At 46.2% G+C, this 18,354-nt stretch overlaps 6 protein-coding genes across 6 annotated transcripts; 4 read left to right on the forward strand and 2 right to left on the reverse strand.

Annotated features, from left to right (window-relative positions):
- Positions 1–1,189: 1,189 nt before the first annotated feature.
- On the forward strand, positions 1,190–1,559 carry PHALS_04374 (uncharacterized protein; the record flags this gene model as incomplete). Its single annotated transcript, XM_024718480.1, has 2 exons — positions 1,190–1,306; positions 1,464–1,559. 2 exons carry the CDS (start codon positions 1,190–1,192, stop codon positions 1,557–1,559), a joined length of 213 nt encoding a protein of 70 aa, XP_024583874.1.
- A 7,047-nt stretch (positions 1,560–8,606) lies between these two features.
- On the reverse strand, positions 8,607–9,781 carry PHALS_04375 (e3 ubiquitin-protein ligase rnf8-like; the record flags this gene model as incomplete). The annotated part of the gene is made up of 3 exons (XM_024718481.1): positions 8,607–9,198; positions 9,278–9,613; positions 9,675–9,781. 3 exons carry the CDS (start codon positions 9,779–9,781, stop codon positions 8,607–8,609), a joined length of 1,035 nt encoding a protein of 344 aa, XP_024583875.1.
- A 243-nt stretch (positions 9,782–10,024) lies between these two features.
- Positions 10,025–10,542, forward strand: PHALS_15009 (uncharacterized protein). The gene has a single exon (XM_024718482.2). It carries the CDS (start codon positions 10,272–10,274, stop codon positions 10,539–10,541), a length of 270 nt encoding a protein of 89 aa, XP_024583876.1. The 5' UTR covers positions 10,025–10,271; the 3' UTR covers position 10,542.
- On the forward strand, positions 10,542–11,337 carry PHALS_04376 (protein kinase 157785; the record flags this gene model as incomplete). Its single annotated transcript, XM_024718483.1, has 2 exons — positions 10,542–10,713; positions 10,790–11,337. The coding sequence occupies 2 exons, from the start codon at positions 10,542–10,544 to the stop codon at positions 11,335–11,337; spliced, it is 720 nt and encodes a 239-aa protein (XP_024583877.1).
- A 176-nt stretch (positions 11,338–11,513) lies between these two features.
- Positions 11,514–14,344, forward strand: PHALS_04377 (Serine/threonine-protein kinase involved in autophagy; the record flags this gene model as incomplete). The annotated part of the gene is made up of 11 exons (XM_024718484.1): positions 11,514–11,563; positions 11,661–11,697; positions 11,771–11,980; positions 12,063–12,153; positions 12,223–12,330; positions 12,406–12,882; positions 12,945–13,054; positions 13,130–13,533; positions 13,603–13,660; positions 13,733–14,200; positions 14,270–14,344. The coding sequence occupies 11 exons, from the start codon at positions 11,514–11,516 to the stop codon at positions 14,342–14,344; spliced, it is 2,088 nt and encodes a 695-aa protein (XP_024583878.1).
- An 837-nt stretch (positions 14,345–15,181) lies between these two features.
- Positions 15,182–15,442, reverse strand: PHALS_04378 (uncharacterized protein; the record flags this gene model as incomplete). Its single annotated transcript, XM_024718485.1, has 2 exons — positions 15,182–15,241; positions 15,323–15,442. The coding sequence occupies 2 exons, from the start codon at positions 15,440–15,442 to the stop codon at positions 15,182–15,184; spliced, it is 180 nt and encodes a 59-aa protein (XP_024583879.1).
- Between the last annotated feature and the right edge of the window lie 2,912 nt (positions 15,443–18,354).

Genomic DNA, 18,354 nt, shown 5'->3' on the forward strand with positions numbered 1-18,354 from the left:
ATTCAATGCCACATTCAAACGAAGATGAATGCGCACGGAAGACTTCCATGCTGGCCAGGCCAGAGCGGAGGCCTTCCAAAAAGACGGTCACTGTGACCGCGTCCGGTAGATCTGCTGCCATCCCGGCAATGAGAGTGCGCATCTCTTGGACAAAATCCACCGACTCCTTGTTGCCCTGTCGGGTGGCAAGGAAGCGCAATCGTACGCGAAATGCCTGATTAGGCGGCGAAAACACTTATGAGAACTGCAATTTCAGCTCCGCCCAGGAGGGAAACACAGCTTCGACGGAAGTGCCGCACGTCAGTGCCCATTCTCGCGCTTGACCACCGAGCTTTGAGATGGCTGGCGCTACGCACTGTTGCTCGGTCTGGAGCATGGCGAATGCGATGGCCATCTCGACCTCTCTCACCCAGAGCAGAAGATTCTCTCCATCCCCCCCCCTCAAATACCTTAACGCTCACCATGAGCGGCTTAGAGCGGAAAAAGTCATTCGTCACCGACGGTTGTGTCTTAGACGCAAATGATGCAGACATCTTATGCTGCAGGTGCTCTAGCAGTGCGCTTTCGTGACTTGAAAACGCCTCTAGATTCGCACCGATTGCCTCGGGACCTTGCGCTGCAAGGTGTTGCACGCCCTCAGGGCCAAGCAATGACATCAGCAGCTTGTAAAGCCCGTCCTGCATACCCTGGAGCAAAAATAAAAATTTCTCCATCCTCACAAAGGATCGATCTAAACGAATCAGGTGTAGATAAACTACAAGTGCTACCAAGTGCAGCGGGGCTGCCGTAGCTTAGCGCTTGAAAAAGCGTAATTTAGGTCACCGACCTTTTGTTCTATACTTAGAACAAGTACGAATTAGCGGGTCGCAATCCGCTTACTCCAAGAGTAATTACTGCCTTCCCAAGGCTAATTGACTCTTTGGTTTCAAATCCAACTAATTTTTATTTATATTTATCCTGAATTTAAAAGTTTAGATTTTCCTCAATATACTAAATATATATAGTACAATCCAAATACTTGCATTACTTCTGGCTACCTAGCCCCGTACCGTATTTTCGTTTGGGTGTGGTCACACCATGCACATCTCGTGTGACACACACACCTGTTACCGGGGTACGTGTAACCCCGTTACAGGCCGTCTCCCTCCATTCCACCAAACAATGCTTGCTTTAGCAAGAAGAAGCAACAATGAATGTCTTTGGACGTGCCCGCATGGCTCTTGAGCAACTGAATGAGCTGCAGCCATCGCGACCAATGATCGAAGAATATAATCAAACCGAGGAATTCTACAATAATAACTTCATAGTGTCCCAAGTCAAGACTCGGCATCAGTTCCCTTACCGGAAGCCATGTGAATATCTATTTCTCATCTACCAGAACCTTCACAGGCCAAGAAGATTTTTACGGTCCACCTCATCTCTACACACGTTGAATATTTTGTGCTCTGGAACTGTGTTGATAGGCAAAACGAAATCTAATTGCAGAACTCATGCCAGTATCCAGCTCGTTAAAAATAAGCTGGCTTGACCCAGAGAGCCGAAACAGCCCATCTGCATGAGCACGAATTGCAGAAACGAAATCACGTCATGGATATAGAATTCAGATTGTCAAAGGCAGCCCGCCGCATCGCGGCGAAGCTAATATACTTTGTACGTGCGGGTCTACTGCTCAACAATATATCAAGACAAGTGCTTGGAAGGCGACATTGCTTACTAAGCACTCGTATCACCGCTATCCAGTTGTTCTTTCTGACAGCTACCATCCAAGTTTGGAACAAAGCTTTATTCCAGAGGCTAGATGGTGTACTGCGCCGAGCGACCCTATCTCTTCTCGTGAGGCGATGAAAATAAAGGTACGCTACGTATTTAGTGCCAACGGCGCTGGGACAATGTTTGTAACGGAGTCTCGCGTGTCCTTGTAATAAAGGGCGGGTCGCACAAGATTGCGTGACCGTACAAAGGTGTGTATTACACAGTTAGTAAAGTAACACAGTGGTGTGACTAAAACGTAACAAGAAGCCACCACGTGGCAGGATTGCCAGTAGTAATGCATATTACTTTATTAATTAGGGTTTGCTATATTAATAATGTATTAGTTAGGAAAACCTAGGATTTGAGATATTGGCTGCTCTGCCGTTTCGTTTTTGAACAGAAGTGTTCGTTTACTCTGGTAAGGCTTTAGTGCTTACAAGTAGCAGATGCGATCCTCTACACTAGTACTGATTCTTGGAGGGAACGTAAGGACGGTGACCTGAGCTTAGATTTCTCTAAGCAACGAGCTATGACGGCCCCACTGCGCTTGGTAGCACTCGTAGTCAATCTACGCCTGAGTCGTTACAACTGATTCTCTGTGAGGATGAAGTATAACTACTTTTTGCCCCAGGGCATGGAGGACGGGCTGAAGAAGTTAGAGCCCCCTGCTGGGCCCTGAGGGCGTGCAGAACCTCGTTGCGCAATGCCTCGAGGCCATAAGCGCGCCTAGAGGCATTTTCAAACTATAAAAATACTATGCTAGAAACTTACAGCAGAAGCTGTCAGCGTCGCCTGCGACTTTGACGGCACTGTCGACGACGGATGATTTCTTTCGACCCAGGCCGCTCAATAGTGGGCGTTAAGACCTTTTAGGTTAAGGATGGAGAGAATCTCTTGCTCAAAATAAGAGGAGACGAGATGGCCATGACATCCGCCATGCTCCAAAACGGGCAACAGCGCGTGGCACTAGCTATCTCCAAGCTCGGAGGTCGAGCGCGAGAATGGGCACTAACGTGCGGTGCTTCGGTTGAAACTGCATTCCCCTCCTGGAAGGAGCAGAAGCGTCAGCTTCTGAAAGTGTTCTCGCCGCCTAATCAGGCATATCGCGTGAGATCGCGTTTTCTTGCTGCTTAAAAGGGCAAAAGGAGTTGGTGGCCTTTGTCCAACAAATGAGAACTCTTATTGCCGGAATGGGAGTCGATCCTCTCCTAGAGGCAGTCGCAGTGACCGTATTGATGGAGGGCCTCGCACTGGCGTGGTTAGTATGAAAGTCTTCCGTGTGTATCCGTCTTCTTTGAAAAAGTGGTGAACGTGGCATTGAAAGCCGACTTCAACTCTTAAACGGCACAACTTGGTTGTAACGCCCACCCTCAAAGCTCGTTTAGCGGGCATGAGCCAATGGATCTCAGCTATGCTGAGAAAGAGGAGGAAGATCTCCGAGCTGCTGAGCAGCGTGTAAACACCCGGCGGTGTCTTGTTTGTGGAGACACCCGTCCCTTCGGGCTGGATGTCTCCTGCGCTAGGCGCGTACAGGTTCGTCGAACCGACGTCCCGCTTCTAACTAGTCCGGTTTGACGCGGAGAGACGAGAGCACCCAGTATGCACGGGGCGCCTTACTGGGTGTGAACTGAGTTCTGTTGAGTCTCAAAGAGGGAGAGGGCATCACGGCCCGGCCCCGAAAAGCTCCGTACGAAAGTGTGTACAAGCCGGATTTGCTGGTCGTAAAAGCAACCATGAAGGGCTTTGAAAAGCCATAGAGAATTCTTATCGATTCTGGTGCGTCGGGCTATCATGCTGGACGCAGTGGGCTATGTGCCACTTTGCGTTCAGCACGCGAGCCACGCTCTGAACTCTTGTCTAAAACACGTTTGGTGTTTAAAAATCGGATACTCCGTTATCCAGCACATTGAACGTCCCGGTCCAGTGCTCTCGCTAATAGCGATTCTGCTTTCTAGCAGAGCATGGTTTATTACTCGCCAAAGCTCCACCAGGAATCAAGGTCTTCGACCTCGAATCAATCCATGGCTCGTGGTGCTCCAACCAAGTCATACCAAGGATAAGGTTATACCTTGCAACAAGTCTAAGACTAGACAGTGTTTCACGCAAGTAAAGTCAAGGAACTTATCACCGAGGCCCACAGGGACCTTCGGCACAGTGACACAAGACCCGTCGCTGAGCGAACAGCGACGGTGTCACTCAGCCGCACTTCCAGCGCGTCAGCATACAGCTGCCTTCCTTCGATTGTGGAGAATCGTTGCATGCCAAGAGTGGCATGGTAGGCCAAGGGCCGAGGCATCAAGGGCGAGATTCTTGTGATGTGCGCGGAGTGGTACGTGACCCACTGAGCACTGCTCACGTTACGAAGCAGTTGCTGCGCGCAAGAATGGCATAATCGGACGAGGTCCGAGGCATCAAAAGCGAGGCTCCTGTGATGCGCGTGGGGTGGTACGTAATTAATGAGCACTGCTCACGTTTCAAAGCAATTGCTTCCTGCCAAGAGTGGCATGATAAGACGATGTCCGAGGCATCTTGGGCAAGGCCCTTCTGATGCGCGCGGGGTGCCACGTTATCCACTGGACGAAGACTGCGGAAATTGCAGTTCTTCGTCGGATGATGTTAATAGCATCAAGGCTCCGATGGAGCAGGCAGTGGGGCATTGGACAACGCTGAGTACAGGTCTCGATGAGACGTAAACCCTCTAAAGAGAGGAGACAGCAAAGCCGTATGCTATCTGTAAGACACAGGGCGTCGACCCTGACCCAGGGTGTGTGGACCGTAGGCGAGAGCGCACAGCTATATGCCCTTGTCAACGGTATATCGGGAGAGGGAGATGGCGACGTCACCCTCGAGGTTATTCCCGCGGTTGCTGCTCTTTTCGAGCTTGACACGATTACCTTTCAACGAGTTTTGCGGTGCCTTCAAGGCAGGCAGCTTAGTCGAGCTGGTCATTGTAAGACCCAACGAGGAGATTAACTCGTCGTCGCTTCTGGATGAAGCTACAAAAAGAAGGTACTGCATACACGAAGTGGTTTGTCAATCCTGAAGGATCCTTCGGAGCCATAATATCCTTTGATAAATGAATTCCACGGCGCCATTCACAAAGACGCGCCGTCGGTCCTACCTAGGGAACGATGTGTGCATCATGAGATTGACCTGGTTCCGGGAGCCAAATACTGCGTCACACGCCAATGGCCCCTGCCTAAGGAGCAGTGTGACGTCATTAACCTTTTTCGTGCGAAGCACGAGGCAGGATTTGTGCGTGAGCGCATGTCTCCCCATTCGACATCCACGTTTTGTGTCCGGAAGCCGAACGGCAAGTGGTGTATCGCTCACTCTTACAATTAGCTCAACGCTGCCAGCATTCCGGCTCAAACGCCAATTACTAGGAAGGATGTTCTCCAGAACAATATGGTTGGCTGTTTAAAGTACAGCGCACTCGACTTGGTCGATGATCATTACCAATCGCTCAGGAGATCGAGTGATAGGAGCATCCCGTTTGGAGTACTAACCGCTGCTCTAGGAGGGGTTGGTGATGCCCTAAGAGCTGTCAAACTTGCCAAAGCTGAGGACGCTAAGGACTCGATTGAAAGCCTTGCACCAGCAACATTTAATCGTCTTATGACGCAATTATTTGGGCCCCATCGGGCGTATGCACAGACATATTTCGATGACATCTTCGTCCACAGTCGTGAGGGACACGGGAGGACAGATGAAGAAACCCATATCGTTAAATCGTCCATTCAAGAGCGGTGCTCGAGCGCATGCGCATTCATAAGCTGTATGCTAATGCCGATGAGTGCATCTTCGGCGCGGAGGAAATAACCAAAATAGGGTTCTTCATTGAGAAGCGAGGCCTTCGAGCGGACTCCGGGAAGCTCAAGGCCATTTTGGACTGGCTGATTGCAAGGAACCAGCACAAGTATAGCGCAAATTATGCGAAAATGACACGGCGATAGTCAAATCTCCTTAAGAGAGATAAGGAATGGTGTTTGGATACCGAGCATCAGGAGGATTTTGACAGGGTCGAAGACAGTTTCCTTCATGCACCAATACTGGCGTTGCCAGACCCCAATTGTCCTTTTAGTGTCGTCTGCGACGCTTCGGACTGTGCCATCGGCTGTGCACTGCTAGAAGCAGACACCGAGGGGCGAGATCGGGTGATGCGTTCGAATCTCGCCAGCTTTAGGCTGCGGAGAGGAAACACTCCCCGACAGGAATCACTTGCGATAAAGTATGCACTTTTCAGGTTCAGGGTGCACCTGCTTGGCTGAAAGCCGTTTGTGATTTACACAGATCATGCGTCACTACGCACTGCGACTCAGTCGCCTCGCCTCTCGCAAAGGAAGGACAGGTGGCTCTCCTTTTTTGCAAAATAAAACTTCGAGGTGATGTACAAGCTAAGAAAGCAGCATGCTTTGGCTGATGCGTTGTCACGCAGAACGGGTTACAAGCTTGCCCATGTCACGACGGTGACGTCGCCAGTGATGTATTTGATTTGCGCCGCATACGCGGGTGACAGTATATGTAGCGCTGCTACAGACATTCGGGGGCAAGGGGTCTGGAAACTCGAACAAGAAGTTGTCAGCGCGTTTGCGCGCGCGTTTACACCGATTTTCATCAAGTAATGCGTTGCTGTATTATAGCACCGATCCAACGGATTTGCATCGAATTGTGGCTCCTCGCGATGAGGATTTGAAGTACCGTGTCCTTTATGAGGCCCACGACACTCCACATAGCGGTCATCTCGGTCGTGATATGACCACTAAGTGAGTTGCCACTATTGGTGGCCCAATCAGTACAAGTGGACGAGCGCATATGTGTGCATGTGTGAGACGTATTAGCGTTAAAACCCTTTCCGAATGTGGTGGCGCCGCTGGCAAGTTTACCGGTACCCTCCGGGTATTGGCAGTCCATTTGTATGGACGTCGTGTTTGGCCTGACTCGGCGGGCAACACGGGTGTGGTAGTCTTTGTGGACCGTTTGAGCAACATGGCTCATCTTGCGGCATGGCTATACACCATCGATGGTGCGGGTGTAGCGGCGTTGTTTGTCGATCTATCTTTCGACAACATAGAATCCCTCAGTCAATTGTCTCTGATAGAGACCTACTTATCACCGGGAAGTTTTGGTCTACAGTCTAAAGGGTGCTAGGCACCTAGTTGACTATGTCAACAGCGGACTACCCGGAGACCGATGGACAAACTGAGCGCGTGAGTCGAGTCGTCGTGGACGCCCTTCGCAGCGCGCTGAGACGCCGAAGCGCTGGAGTGCTATATTGCTACTCGTAGAGGTTGATCTGAACAATGCAGTGCATTTATCGACTAATTATCCGCCATTCTACGTGGACGGGCTTCTTTATCCTCGCGTCCCGCTGACGCCACCGTCCCTTTGCCTCAGGGCTTGGTGGGGAGGACTAGCCGAACGGCTAGCCCCCTCACCGTGCGGAAAGAAGTCGGAGACTTCCTGTCTACTAGACTGGGTGTCTTACGACACGTTCGCGATGCAATGACTGAAAGCCAAGACAAACAGAAGGAATACATAGACGGAAAGGAAGAAGAAATGTTAAAAACATTGAGGTCGGAGACTTGGTTTTATTAAATACTAAAAACCTCCCTACACATGTGGTTTCTGTTGTCTGTAAGACGAAGCTCGTCCACGATTTATTGAGTCCTCTAAGGTCGTAGCCAAGCGAGGCCTTACATTTACGCTGAGCCTTCCAAAAGAGACGCGCACCCACCCGGTGTTTCGTGTGGGCTTGTTTAGGTCGCACCGGGATCCGGCGCAAGTGAACGCGGAGGCGTTGGCGCCGGGGCGTCGCCCAAAGGCGCTCGGCCACTCAAAAGATGAACTAGCAAGCACATAGTGCATTAACTTCCGCTTCCAACAGCGCAAGGCGCTCCACCGTTGCGCGAAGTAACGTCTAATGCTTACATAGATTGAGTTGTTTGAAATTAAGCTTATGACAATGATGTTTAGTTTATCTCTGTCTACTATCTTTTTATAATAATCCCTTGTATAATACATTGTGTGAGATTCGCACCTATGTGTCCTACGGACCTCGCCGTTGCGGAATGCCGTCAGTTCATTTGATACCACACTCGAAGCCTAAGGCAAAAAGCCACAAGAAATCGAAACGGCATGATAGAGATGAAGTACACGAAAAAGTGCGTGGTCTTTGGACTGTTTGGGAGGTAGAACACTCCTGTCGCTCGTAATGAATCCAGACGTGGATAATATGTAAACTATCTTATACATTTTCGTGACATTTGGTCACCTTAATCGCAGCAACAGTTGACATCATTGAACTTATTGCGTCGTTACAAACGAGTCGCTCATTCTGTACCTTTCCTTGTGCTTAGACGGTCGAAAAAGAAAGTCTTGTCCAAGCAATACCGTGCAGCTATCGAGTGTAATTGTTGTCCGAAATAAGTACTAGAGCATGGAGTGCCTTCAGCAAAATATATCATGGTGGTGTCTTTTTACAAATTGTATTAATGAGAAAATCGTAATCCGCTTTTCAAGTTGCAGTCTGATATTAGCCAATAAGATTGCTACAAACGATTATTTTTTACAATGTTCAATATCCACATGAATTCTTAAACGGCTCATGTTTTTGATATTTTAATTGAAGTACGATACAAATGCAGAAGTGGAGATTCAGGTGCATCACGGACATCTCCTTCAACTTCCTCAACAGCAATATTATCCCTACAATAGTCCAATTTTTATCACAAAATGCTCAGCCAGCAGCCAGCACTACGAACACGACGATTCGCAGAGAATAGTACTGAGCGAATGTCATATACTTCTCGATAAATAAAGACTTGATTTTGCCACAGCCTGAATTTCGCGTTTTACGACTCGTTAGGACTTTCATCGATGTCCGATTGCAACGCCATGGTCGAGGCTAATATCTGGTCTCGCTTGAGCTGCTCATAGTGTTGCATTGCTGCATATTGATCCTGGCCCGCCGCCACTTCAAGTGCAAGCATCAGGTCCGAGTCATGTTCTGTCGAAAATCGAATGCCACTGCGCAATATTGATGGGACACCGAGTGGCAACGCCGTTGGAAATAGTTCAGAATACACAAATTTACGCAGTGGCGTCTGTTTGACAGAAACCGCTGCCGAGTATAGCTCTACTGACCGCTTTATGTCCTCCTCCGTATATTTCGATTTCTCGCGCTTATCCAAAAATTCGTAAATACGTGCCACCAAATCCGTTGCGTAGGAGCCCAGATCTTCCACTTCATTTGACGCGAGATGCCACAATTCATCGCCTTCCGAGCAATTGAATACTGTGCGGCAAATTGGACAAGTCTCACTCTGTGTGCTCCAGTGCTGAAAACAATTCAGACAGAAACTATGAGCACAAGGCAGTACAACCTGCTTCTTCTTGTCCATGCAAATTTGGCACTCGGTTTCATCAAATTCAGTCTCGCAAGTACTAAAAGATCAAAAGTTCACAAGTCATAACACATAATTAGTTCCTATAGTCAGATTTAATCTAAACGTGTCCAGTTTACCTAGTCGTCTTCTCAGAGAAACGTACGGTATGTGCAGCACAGGCCTTAACATCAGAAAGGAAGCAGTAGATATAATAAAACTGAGCAATCGTCAGCGTCTTGGCCTGACCGATCGTCTCAAGGTAATCTTGTGCGTACGATGGGTCGCGTGGGATTTCGACGCGAAAGTCAGCCAGATTCGCTTGCCTTTCCACAGTTCTCCGCATCTTGCGTACCTCGACGGCCACATTGCCACGAATTCGCCACAGATACGGTAAAAGCTCTGCTGATACTTCCGGATTTATTACAATGCGAAACGACAAATAGCAGTTTTTAGGGGTTGCGCAGATTTGAGCCCTGTTACGTGTAGAGAAAACACGTGAGTAGATTCTTTTCGGCTTACAGTGACACGACGTACCACTCGTTGGCATTTTTTAAATGCGTACCAAAGTCCATAAATGTGCCCATAGTCTGCCGAATACGTTTCTTCATTTTGTCTTCTTGTATCGACGTGGTTTGCCCCATTTATCAGAATTTGCCTTGCACTTTACAAAGAAAATAGTAAAATGGCTCCATTTTTATCTGTTGATTCGGTATTTTGTTATATAGCTGCGGAGTTTACGCTTACTATGTTGCGGGGTAGCTTATCAATGTTAATTTGCACTATCTTAAATAATTAAAGCGGCCTTTTTGTCAGTGAATAGGGAAGTAATTTCTTCGACAACATCACCATGAATGTTCTCCAAGCACAAAACTTTACGTTAAAACGTGGTGACAGTTGTAGGGTATGGCAGTGCACGACCACTTGTTTGTGCCAAGCGACTGAAAGATTAAACCGTGTAATTGATGCGCCAGAGAATACACGCATGTCAAGTACCACACTACGTGCCAGTTGTATGGAGCCACGTTTCAATAATGCAAATCAGCTCGCTGTGCCGTAATTTCGTGCCTTCACCCAATTATCAAAGAGCAACACATCAATCTGGTTGTAAATATGTATGTCAGTGTGTAACACATGTCAAGACGTACAAATCAACAAATTGCTATAAAACCACCTGTGGCCGTTGCAACCCTACAAGATCCAAAACCCGTCATTATACCGGTACAAAAAGGCACGATAACAATGGTCAGTGACGATGAGCTTGCAAACACTGTTGAGCTACAGCCGAAGCGGACGACATCATTCACTGCACGCCAAGAGGAAAGTTTATCGGATTGTTATTGTCGTCAAACAGGCGGCAAAATTGCTGTCTGCAAATTCACTAATTGCAATTTCGAGCTATAGATGCAACATGACCTCGAGACGCGTATCCTTTTAGAACGGGAAAAGACCAAATACTGGGCGCGAATTTTGCTATTGTTTCCTCTCTTACCCGTGTGCCTCGCACTCACAACGATTGTCTTCGGTGGCGTAATCATAAATGTAGCCACTAACAATTGTAATGCTGATCTCATGAGTGCGTCTGCTTTTATACTTCCATGCTACCGTGCATGTCATGTGCTAATTGAATATCCACTAACATTACGGCAAAGGATTTTTGCAGGGCGCGGTGGTGCTTAGCCACGTGCTCGTGTGCTTCTACACATATTGCTGGATGGGGCCGTGGCCAATTAAAAGCCTGCGCACCGTGCGGGTCTTTTACTTCATCTACGGTGTTGTATGTGTGCTATGGTGGGGACTTTACGGAACAATGCAGGCGGTCACGGCCACCAGCTCAGGCTTTGAATCATGTTTATCTATGTCGCCAACGCTGTATATCTTCTCACAGTATGAAGTTGTTGTCTTTTGGATCGCATTCATCCCAGCTGTTGCTTTTTTTGTAAATGAGACCACAGCACGCTTACGACAAAACAAACTTATTGAATGGACACAGACGAAGAAGACAGTCAATCGCGTCAAACAACAACAGAAAGACTCTCATGACCGCATATTAAAAGATACGTATGAGGAAGCGCAAAACTTTGAAGAACAGCACGAAACGAGTTTAGCTAGCGAAGAGCAAGCCTACGGTAGTGAGAACGAGGAAGATGCTGAAGAACGGAATGAGAATGTTGAATATATTAATGAAATCAACAAATAGCAACAACGATGACGAGGAAGTTTCTCAAGAAAGCTATCAACTTCAATATTACGTACTTTACCGGAATTATCTTCGTAATGAATACGGGGTAGGTATGCCAGCATACCTATGACATTAAATAGGTTAGTACGCTGAACGAAAGAAGCAAACTAGGCACGAAGCAGACATTAAGCAGTATGAGCAGTGCCAATGGGCAGACAATTACAGTGTGTGGCAATGTCCTTCGGTACGTAAAGTAGTGACGTCTTTGGTGTCGTAATGGGTTGCTTTGAAATTAGACGTTAGAGGCTAAATGGCCATATTTGATACTCGTGTCTGCGCAGCTTAGTAGAGACAATTGGCCGCGGCTCTTACGGCACTGTACGGCATAAATGTTATTCATCAATCGCTTGTAGATTTTTAATTACTCGTGTACGTTGGGTGAATGATATAGGTACACAAAGCCATTAATTTGTCTTCTGGAGCACCTGTAGCCGTTAAAATGATCGGCAAGGACAAATTGCGGCGGCCACATGAGCGTCAAAGCATCGAAAAAGAAATTGAAACCATGCGTGTGGCCGTGGAACAGTTTGAAAATGGACACCCACACATTGTGCGTCTACTTTGTACGAAGGAATCGCAGCAACATATTTTCATCGTGCAGGTCAGCTACCTTATCTTTATGAAAAAAACGTTGAAAGTTGGAGAAATTACATCTATATGTCCGTAATCTCATGTTGCTGTAGGAATATTGTGCTGGTGGGGATATTGCGGAGCTTATGAAGGCAAATAATGGCTTGACGGAGAATCAAGCAAAACTCTATATGTCGCAATTGGGTGCGTAGTTATAGAACAAGAGATTATGTGCTCTAAAAGCAAGCGATTGATAAACTGATGTGAATGCAGCGTCGGGGTTACAGTTTCTTCGTTCGCAAAATGTGGTGCATCGTGACTTGAAACCTGCCAACTTATTGTTATCGTCACGGAATTCTGCTACTGCTAAGTTAAAAATTGGTGCGTGATCTGAATTGTTGCTTTAAAATTGGAGGATATGTGCTGATCGTTGACTATTGGTCAACCTTCTTGTAGCGGATTTTGGATTTGCACGTGAGTTACAGTCTGAGATGATGGCTGAAAGTGTCGTAGGCTCGCCACTCTATATGGCTCCGGAGCTCTTGGAGTACAAATGCTACGATGCAAAAGCTGATTTGTGGTCAGTTGGTATCATTTTGTACGAGATGCTGGCAAACGAGCACCCATTCTTAGTTGTAGACAAGGTTCACGCAACAAATCACCTCGCATTGCGGCGAAATATCTATCGCTACTTTGAGTGCTTTGGCCGCGTTCGCCTGCCAAAGAAGGTGAAGGTATCGCCTGCTTGCGAACAGTTAGTGGAAGGTCTCTTGCGGGTTGACCCACGCAAGCGCATTTCATTTGAAGATTATTTTCGTGCTGAGTTTTTGCTGCCACCTGCTCCGTCGGACGCTGACGCTTGTGTAGACAAAGCAAGTCTGGATAGCTCTGAGACGAAGCAACCTCTTGTCGCAGAAAAACAATCCGAATATGGTACGTCCTTGATTTTGTATTAATCAAATTGATGTATTTCATTGTTTACGGTCGTGCTGTAGAGGAGTGGGCCACCTTTAGTGACGAGTATGTGATGGTGGAGAACGAGTATGAAGACGTCGGTCGGAAAATCCTTGGCGGTCAGGACCTGAATGTTGATTTGGATGACAAGGTAAACAATTCATTACACTTAAAAAATAGACAAGTTGAAGCTAATGTGGTGCTGTAATGTGCTGTGACTGGTTAGATAAAGCATCATACGAAAGAGCACAGTTTTTCTGCTGGCACAACCTCGACCATTATTGACGGTGGTATTGAAATTAAGGACGTCGTTATTGATACGGCGTCTCCTCGACACGAACCAGTGGATTCTATTGCTCGGAATGAAAGTGATGTGAAATCGAATATATCGGTCCACGAAGTGCTTCCAGTTGCTAAAAATGATCATCGCCTTGTCGATGAACGCCGTAACTGGATTACTGACGATAATCGTCTTGAGGAACTGTTGGGTATTTGCTACAAGAGCTTCTCATGCGGAAGCGTGGCTTTGTTTGTGCCCACACCATTTGGTGACTACATTGCTTTTCACGAAGGATGTCCACACTACTACTTGTCGGAAGAAAGCATTGCTGCATCCAAGAAAGACAACAGGTACGTTGCGCAGAATTTCGTGACATCGAGCTAGAGCGCTTACTCAAAAGCTTTGTATATATGGCGCAGAAATCCTCCGTATGTTCTCGGCCACATTGTCTACGTTGAAGATCATGAAACAACTGAAGTGAGATCGTGAGAATCTTCAAACTTTGTCTGGTTTGTCCTGACCAGTTTTTAAAATCGATTGTTTGCACAGAGAACGAATCCATACTGTCTTCGCGAAGGAACTAAGTATCATGTAGTGTCTGTAGCTCCACTAGTATCTTCAAATCACGAAGCAAATGGTAGTGTGGAAACCGCAGATAGTTCATCTGCTTCGGAAGAGTTGCCGCTTTCACAAGTACTGACTGGGCGCACCGTAGCAAGTGATGTAAACGAGAATGGTTTGCACCATGCTACTAGTGACCAAGTTTCTGCCGAGAATTGTCAAGGATCGAACGAGCACCAGCGAATATCATTTCGTAGTTTTCAGATCAGCTCACTGGCGCTGTTTTTTCTCAAGGGAGGAAAGCTGCCGTATGTGGCATTCAATGAAGGCGCTCCAAACTACTACCTTGCTAACGAGTCCATTCAAGCTGCAGTTTTGGGTGTTGGAAGCGACCGCACACCACCCGCTTACATCTGTGGAGAGATTATCTTCATTGATACTTTCCAGGCGACCGAGGTATGTCTGAATGCAGTTCATTTTTTAAGCAAATGTTTCAAATATTAATTGAGATTGGTTTCTAACTAGGATTTCAATCCATATCGCCTGCCATATGGAACACGATTTCATGTTGTGACGGTCGCTAACCCAAAAAGAACTTAGTTCCGTAAATGCAGTAATTTGTATTGAAGTGCATAAATCATTATAAGTAAAAGTGGTATAAATGATCAAAGGTTGATGATATCGCAGCCATTGCAATGCTTTGCCTTCGTCACAAACAAATACAGAAAATCTATTTCATGGTGTGCACTCTCAAGACCATGTGCAAATAGTCGTGTAGGAAAATGTCATTGAGAATGCCAAGTTGATAACAAAAAAAAGGAATAAAAGTCAAGATATTTAAATGGCCAACGGCGTAACGTTAGAGAAAGAGATGTTGTTTAGAATAAGGAATGTTTGTAGACTACGTTGGTAGCCAGAAAAGTTTTATCGTCAAACTTTTATGACTTGATAGATTGCTGTGCTTCATTTCAATCAAATTCACATTGAAGCCTAGTACCTTTTCTTACCGCTTGCTGAAACAATGCACACACAAAGTTCATAGCTTCTATATTAACTATGAGATATAATGGCGTGACTCTGATCAGCGTTTGCCAATACCAATTAATAGATGAAGATGTAAATTAGGATTGTACGTCTGGAACATCCCTAGTTAGTCAAATCTTAGTGCACACATCAAGCTTATTTGTATGTGGCCAAGGCCAAGTACTAACTCATAACTGGTCGGATAACTAATAACCTTGACTAACTCCTAGATATTTGTTTTCACCACATTTATTAGTTATCCGAGGGACGACTGTATAATAATAATATTTTATTAAATTTACGCATGAGACGAAAGGTGAAATCGCGACGCCAGCAAACTGCTTCCAATATTTCGGGATAATGCGATGATAAATACATGCTGGGATTTCCTGTGGAGCCTTTGAATGCTACCATTTATTTCGTCAACGGACGATAAAGCTGGGTACCCGAGAGGATTGTACGAATACATACAAGCTAGCACACGTATCAAATGCAAACTTCACTAGGTCGAAAAACTTTGCGCATTTAGAGCTCTTGCTCAAAATCTGCTTATACTTGCATTGGGTAGAGCAATACTAGCAGATCAAGCTGAAACAAAGTACTTGAGATGTAGGCTAAAGCCGAAGAGGACAAGTAATATTTTGTACACTTCTCTCCGATCGGTAATAAATACATTGTCAAATCTACAGCAGTATTAAAGTAATAGCGCCACCAAAGGTACGATCGGGTTCAAAAACAAGAATTACCGGCAAAAATCGTCGCGACGTTATACGCTTATCTGAATGAGATGACAGGCTGGGAGCAAGCGGTGCCACAAAAATCAACTTCGCCCCAATCTAACTATGGATTGACAAAATATGTGCAAATATAATGGGTTACACAAAAATGTACCTTCTGAATGCATTGTGAAAATTTATAGAAGAAGATTACAGTATGTTGCCCCCAAATACATACGTGACCTCTTATCTAAAGTCACACACATTGTGTGAGATACAGAATTCCTTTTTGGGATCTGTATCGGTGAGAAGTCCGACATTTCTCTATCTTTCCAAGTGGGTGGCGTAGGCCAGTTCAGTACAGCCTTAGTTTATGAATCAGAAGCCCAAGTTTTTATAGATAAGACCTCTAGGGGCCCTTGAGGTGTTTTGCATGTAGCTACAAGCCATACATTCATTTAATTCAGCGGCAAATTTGCTTTAAAGCCTTAAATTGTTCATCTTCCCTCCAAGTGGCGACTAGCCTTCTTCTTCCACGTCGGGAATCGCTTCTCGCCGCGTCAAACTGATCGGGCTGGTCGGATCAGTTTTGCTGTAGCACGTCTGGAAGCGCCAACTCGGCGGACCAGCTTGTGTATTGTGTAAGATGGACTGATTGTGAACAGAGCCCCTTTACACCTGTAGCACTTCGAGCAATCTTTTCAACGACACTCGATTTTAGCTTGACGACGCGGCTGTTGAGCTCGTCGCACATTCCAGCCCAGACATACCATTTTCCTTGTCCGAGCGACATGAAAGGAGCTGAAGTACAACTCAGTTCATCAGTCCCGCAAAATGAGGTGCAGGGGAACGAGATGTTTCCTCAATTGCATTCACATGAGGGAGTGGCACTCGAGCAGATGCGAGAGGTCATCGGTTAACCTACCGCAGTCACTTTACTGCAGTTTCCTTCTCCAGATGATCAGCGATCGCGGCCGTCAGCTTCATGCAACTTGAGATTATGAAATCTCGAAATCAGGCTGCAACCCCTGTCTCATCGTACCGAACGATGCCTCTGAAGCTGAATTTGTATTTGTATCGGCATTAAGAGAAAGAGATTCTATCACTATGATTTGTCTAGAAATGCAGCAATGACTGCAAGACAACTGCAGCAATCTTGCATCAAGTGTTATTTGCGATGTCCAACCTTGTAGGTCGTGCGACGAGTTGAGCGTATAGTAAGCAATCATCCCATCTAATCTGCATTTTCAGCTACAAGCAATTCAAAAGTGAAGCTTCATAGGCGTTTAAACCACCACAAAGTGAGTTTGGAGCCCGTGCTAAGTTTTTGAAGCTTTGTCAAGGTTGTTACGATCCACACAGCATGCTCGCTCCTTGGTTTCGAGCATTATCGACGAGCCAATTGACGTTTCAACGCGAGTGGTAACGTTCATGGCGGGTCTGAATGATTATCCGATTCAGAATTACTATCCCAAGACGATGAACGATGCCACCGACTGTGTGATGCATGAAAAAGCCATCATCGAGCAATCAAAGCTCAATGGCTTCGTACCAAGGTAAGCGCATCGGTCGACTGATACATGTAATGACCCAGAGCCAATGGGGAACTCATACATTTCCACGCTTGGAAATGAGCGTCCTCACAACGATAAAAGTGTTTTCGTTGTGGAAAGCCGGGTCATATTGTTCGGAACTGCAGAATGTTTTTGCCGAGTCGGCAACAGAAACATAACGCTCGCTCGAATAACCGCGAACGCTAAAGAGGTTCGTCGGTATGAACGCTCCCAAGGGTAAAAGAGCATCTTTCAACATAGTATTCACGACTCTTCTTTGTCCATAGTAGTGTTTGCACCGAGTCACTTTTACCTGGAAGAAATCTGATGTCGTTGTTCATCTTGGTCATCTTCGTCAAATCGTCCAAGTCATGCGCGAAAATAAGCTCTACGAAAACCTGAAAATGTATTTTCTTTGCACCTGAGATCCCCGTTCTTGGCTGCTTTGTGGGCAAGAATGGCGCTCATTTAAATTCGGAGAAAGTCAGAGCTATCAATAATTAACCTGTGCTAAACAAGTGAAACAGCTTAGACTCTGGTTCCTGTTCAACTGTTTGCACAAATACAAACGCAGTAATGCATCGTTGGTGCAACCCGTAACGTCTTGTTCTTAAACAAAATGCTGACTGGGATGATCGAAAGATCACCAGGCAGTATTTGCCGAAGAAAAGAAGAGCTTCAGAGAAGCACTTCGCCTTGCGATTGCAAGCTACGAAATGCCTATTCATGCGGTCTGCGATGCACGTGATTATGACATCGGTTTGCCTTGATGCAACACGATGATGAGGGTCGAGAGTGAGTTGTTTCGTATCAGTCGCGTCAACTCCGGCTCGCGGAATAAAGCTTTCTTGTTCCTGACAAATAGCTTCTAGCAATGAAGTATGCTTTGGCTAATTTCCATGCGTTTCTGCTTGTAGAGGAGCGCTTTGCGCTGTTATACAAATCATGCCTCGCTGTATATGGCAGTAAAGTCGCCTCATTTAACGCAGAAAAAAGCTGGATGTTTTCTTTCTTTGTGAAGTACAACTTTGTTCGCTTCGTAAAGGCTCTCCGTAATCTGATTCCGGACGCCGCTTTGAATAACTGATCTTTTCTGAACCAACCATGACTTCTTTGAATCCGCAAGGATGGAGTTCTGAGACATTACTCAGAAACTTATGGAATTAATGGACAAGCAACAACAGCTGCTTGAGGCCATGACCAAGCGTGAGGTCAAAGTAAAAGGAATCCGCTTGCCACAAATTTTTGGCTTGATGGGAGAATCTGTGGATTTGTACTTCGAGCAATTGGCTCAGTACTTTAAAGCAAAAAATATTGA

The sequence above is a fragment of the Plasmopara halstedii genome (genome assembly GCF_900000015.1).
Source record: "Plasmopara halstedii genome assembly, contig: Scaffold_2604, whole genome shotgun sequence".
In the NCBI taxonomy this organism is placed as follows: domain Eukaryota; phylum Oomycota; class Peronosporomycetes; order Peronosporales; family Peronosporaceae; genus Plasmopara; species Plasmopara halstedii.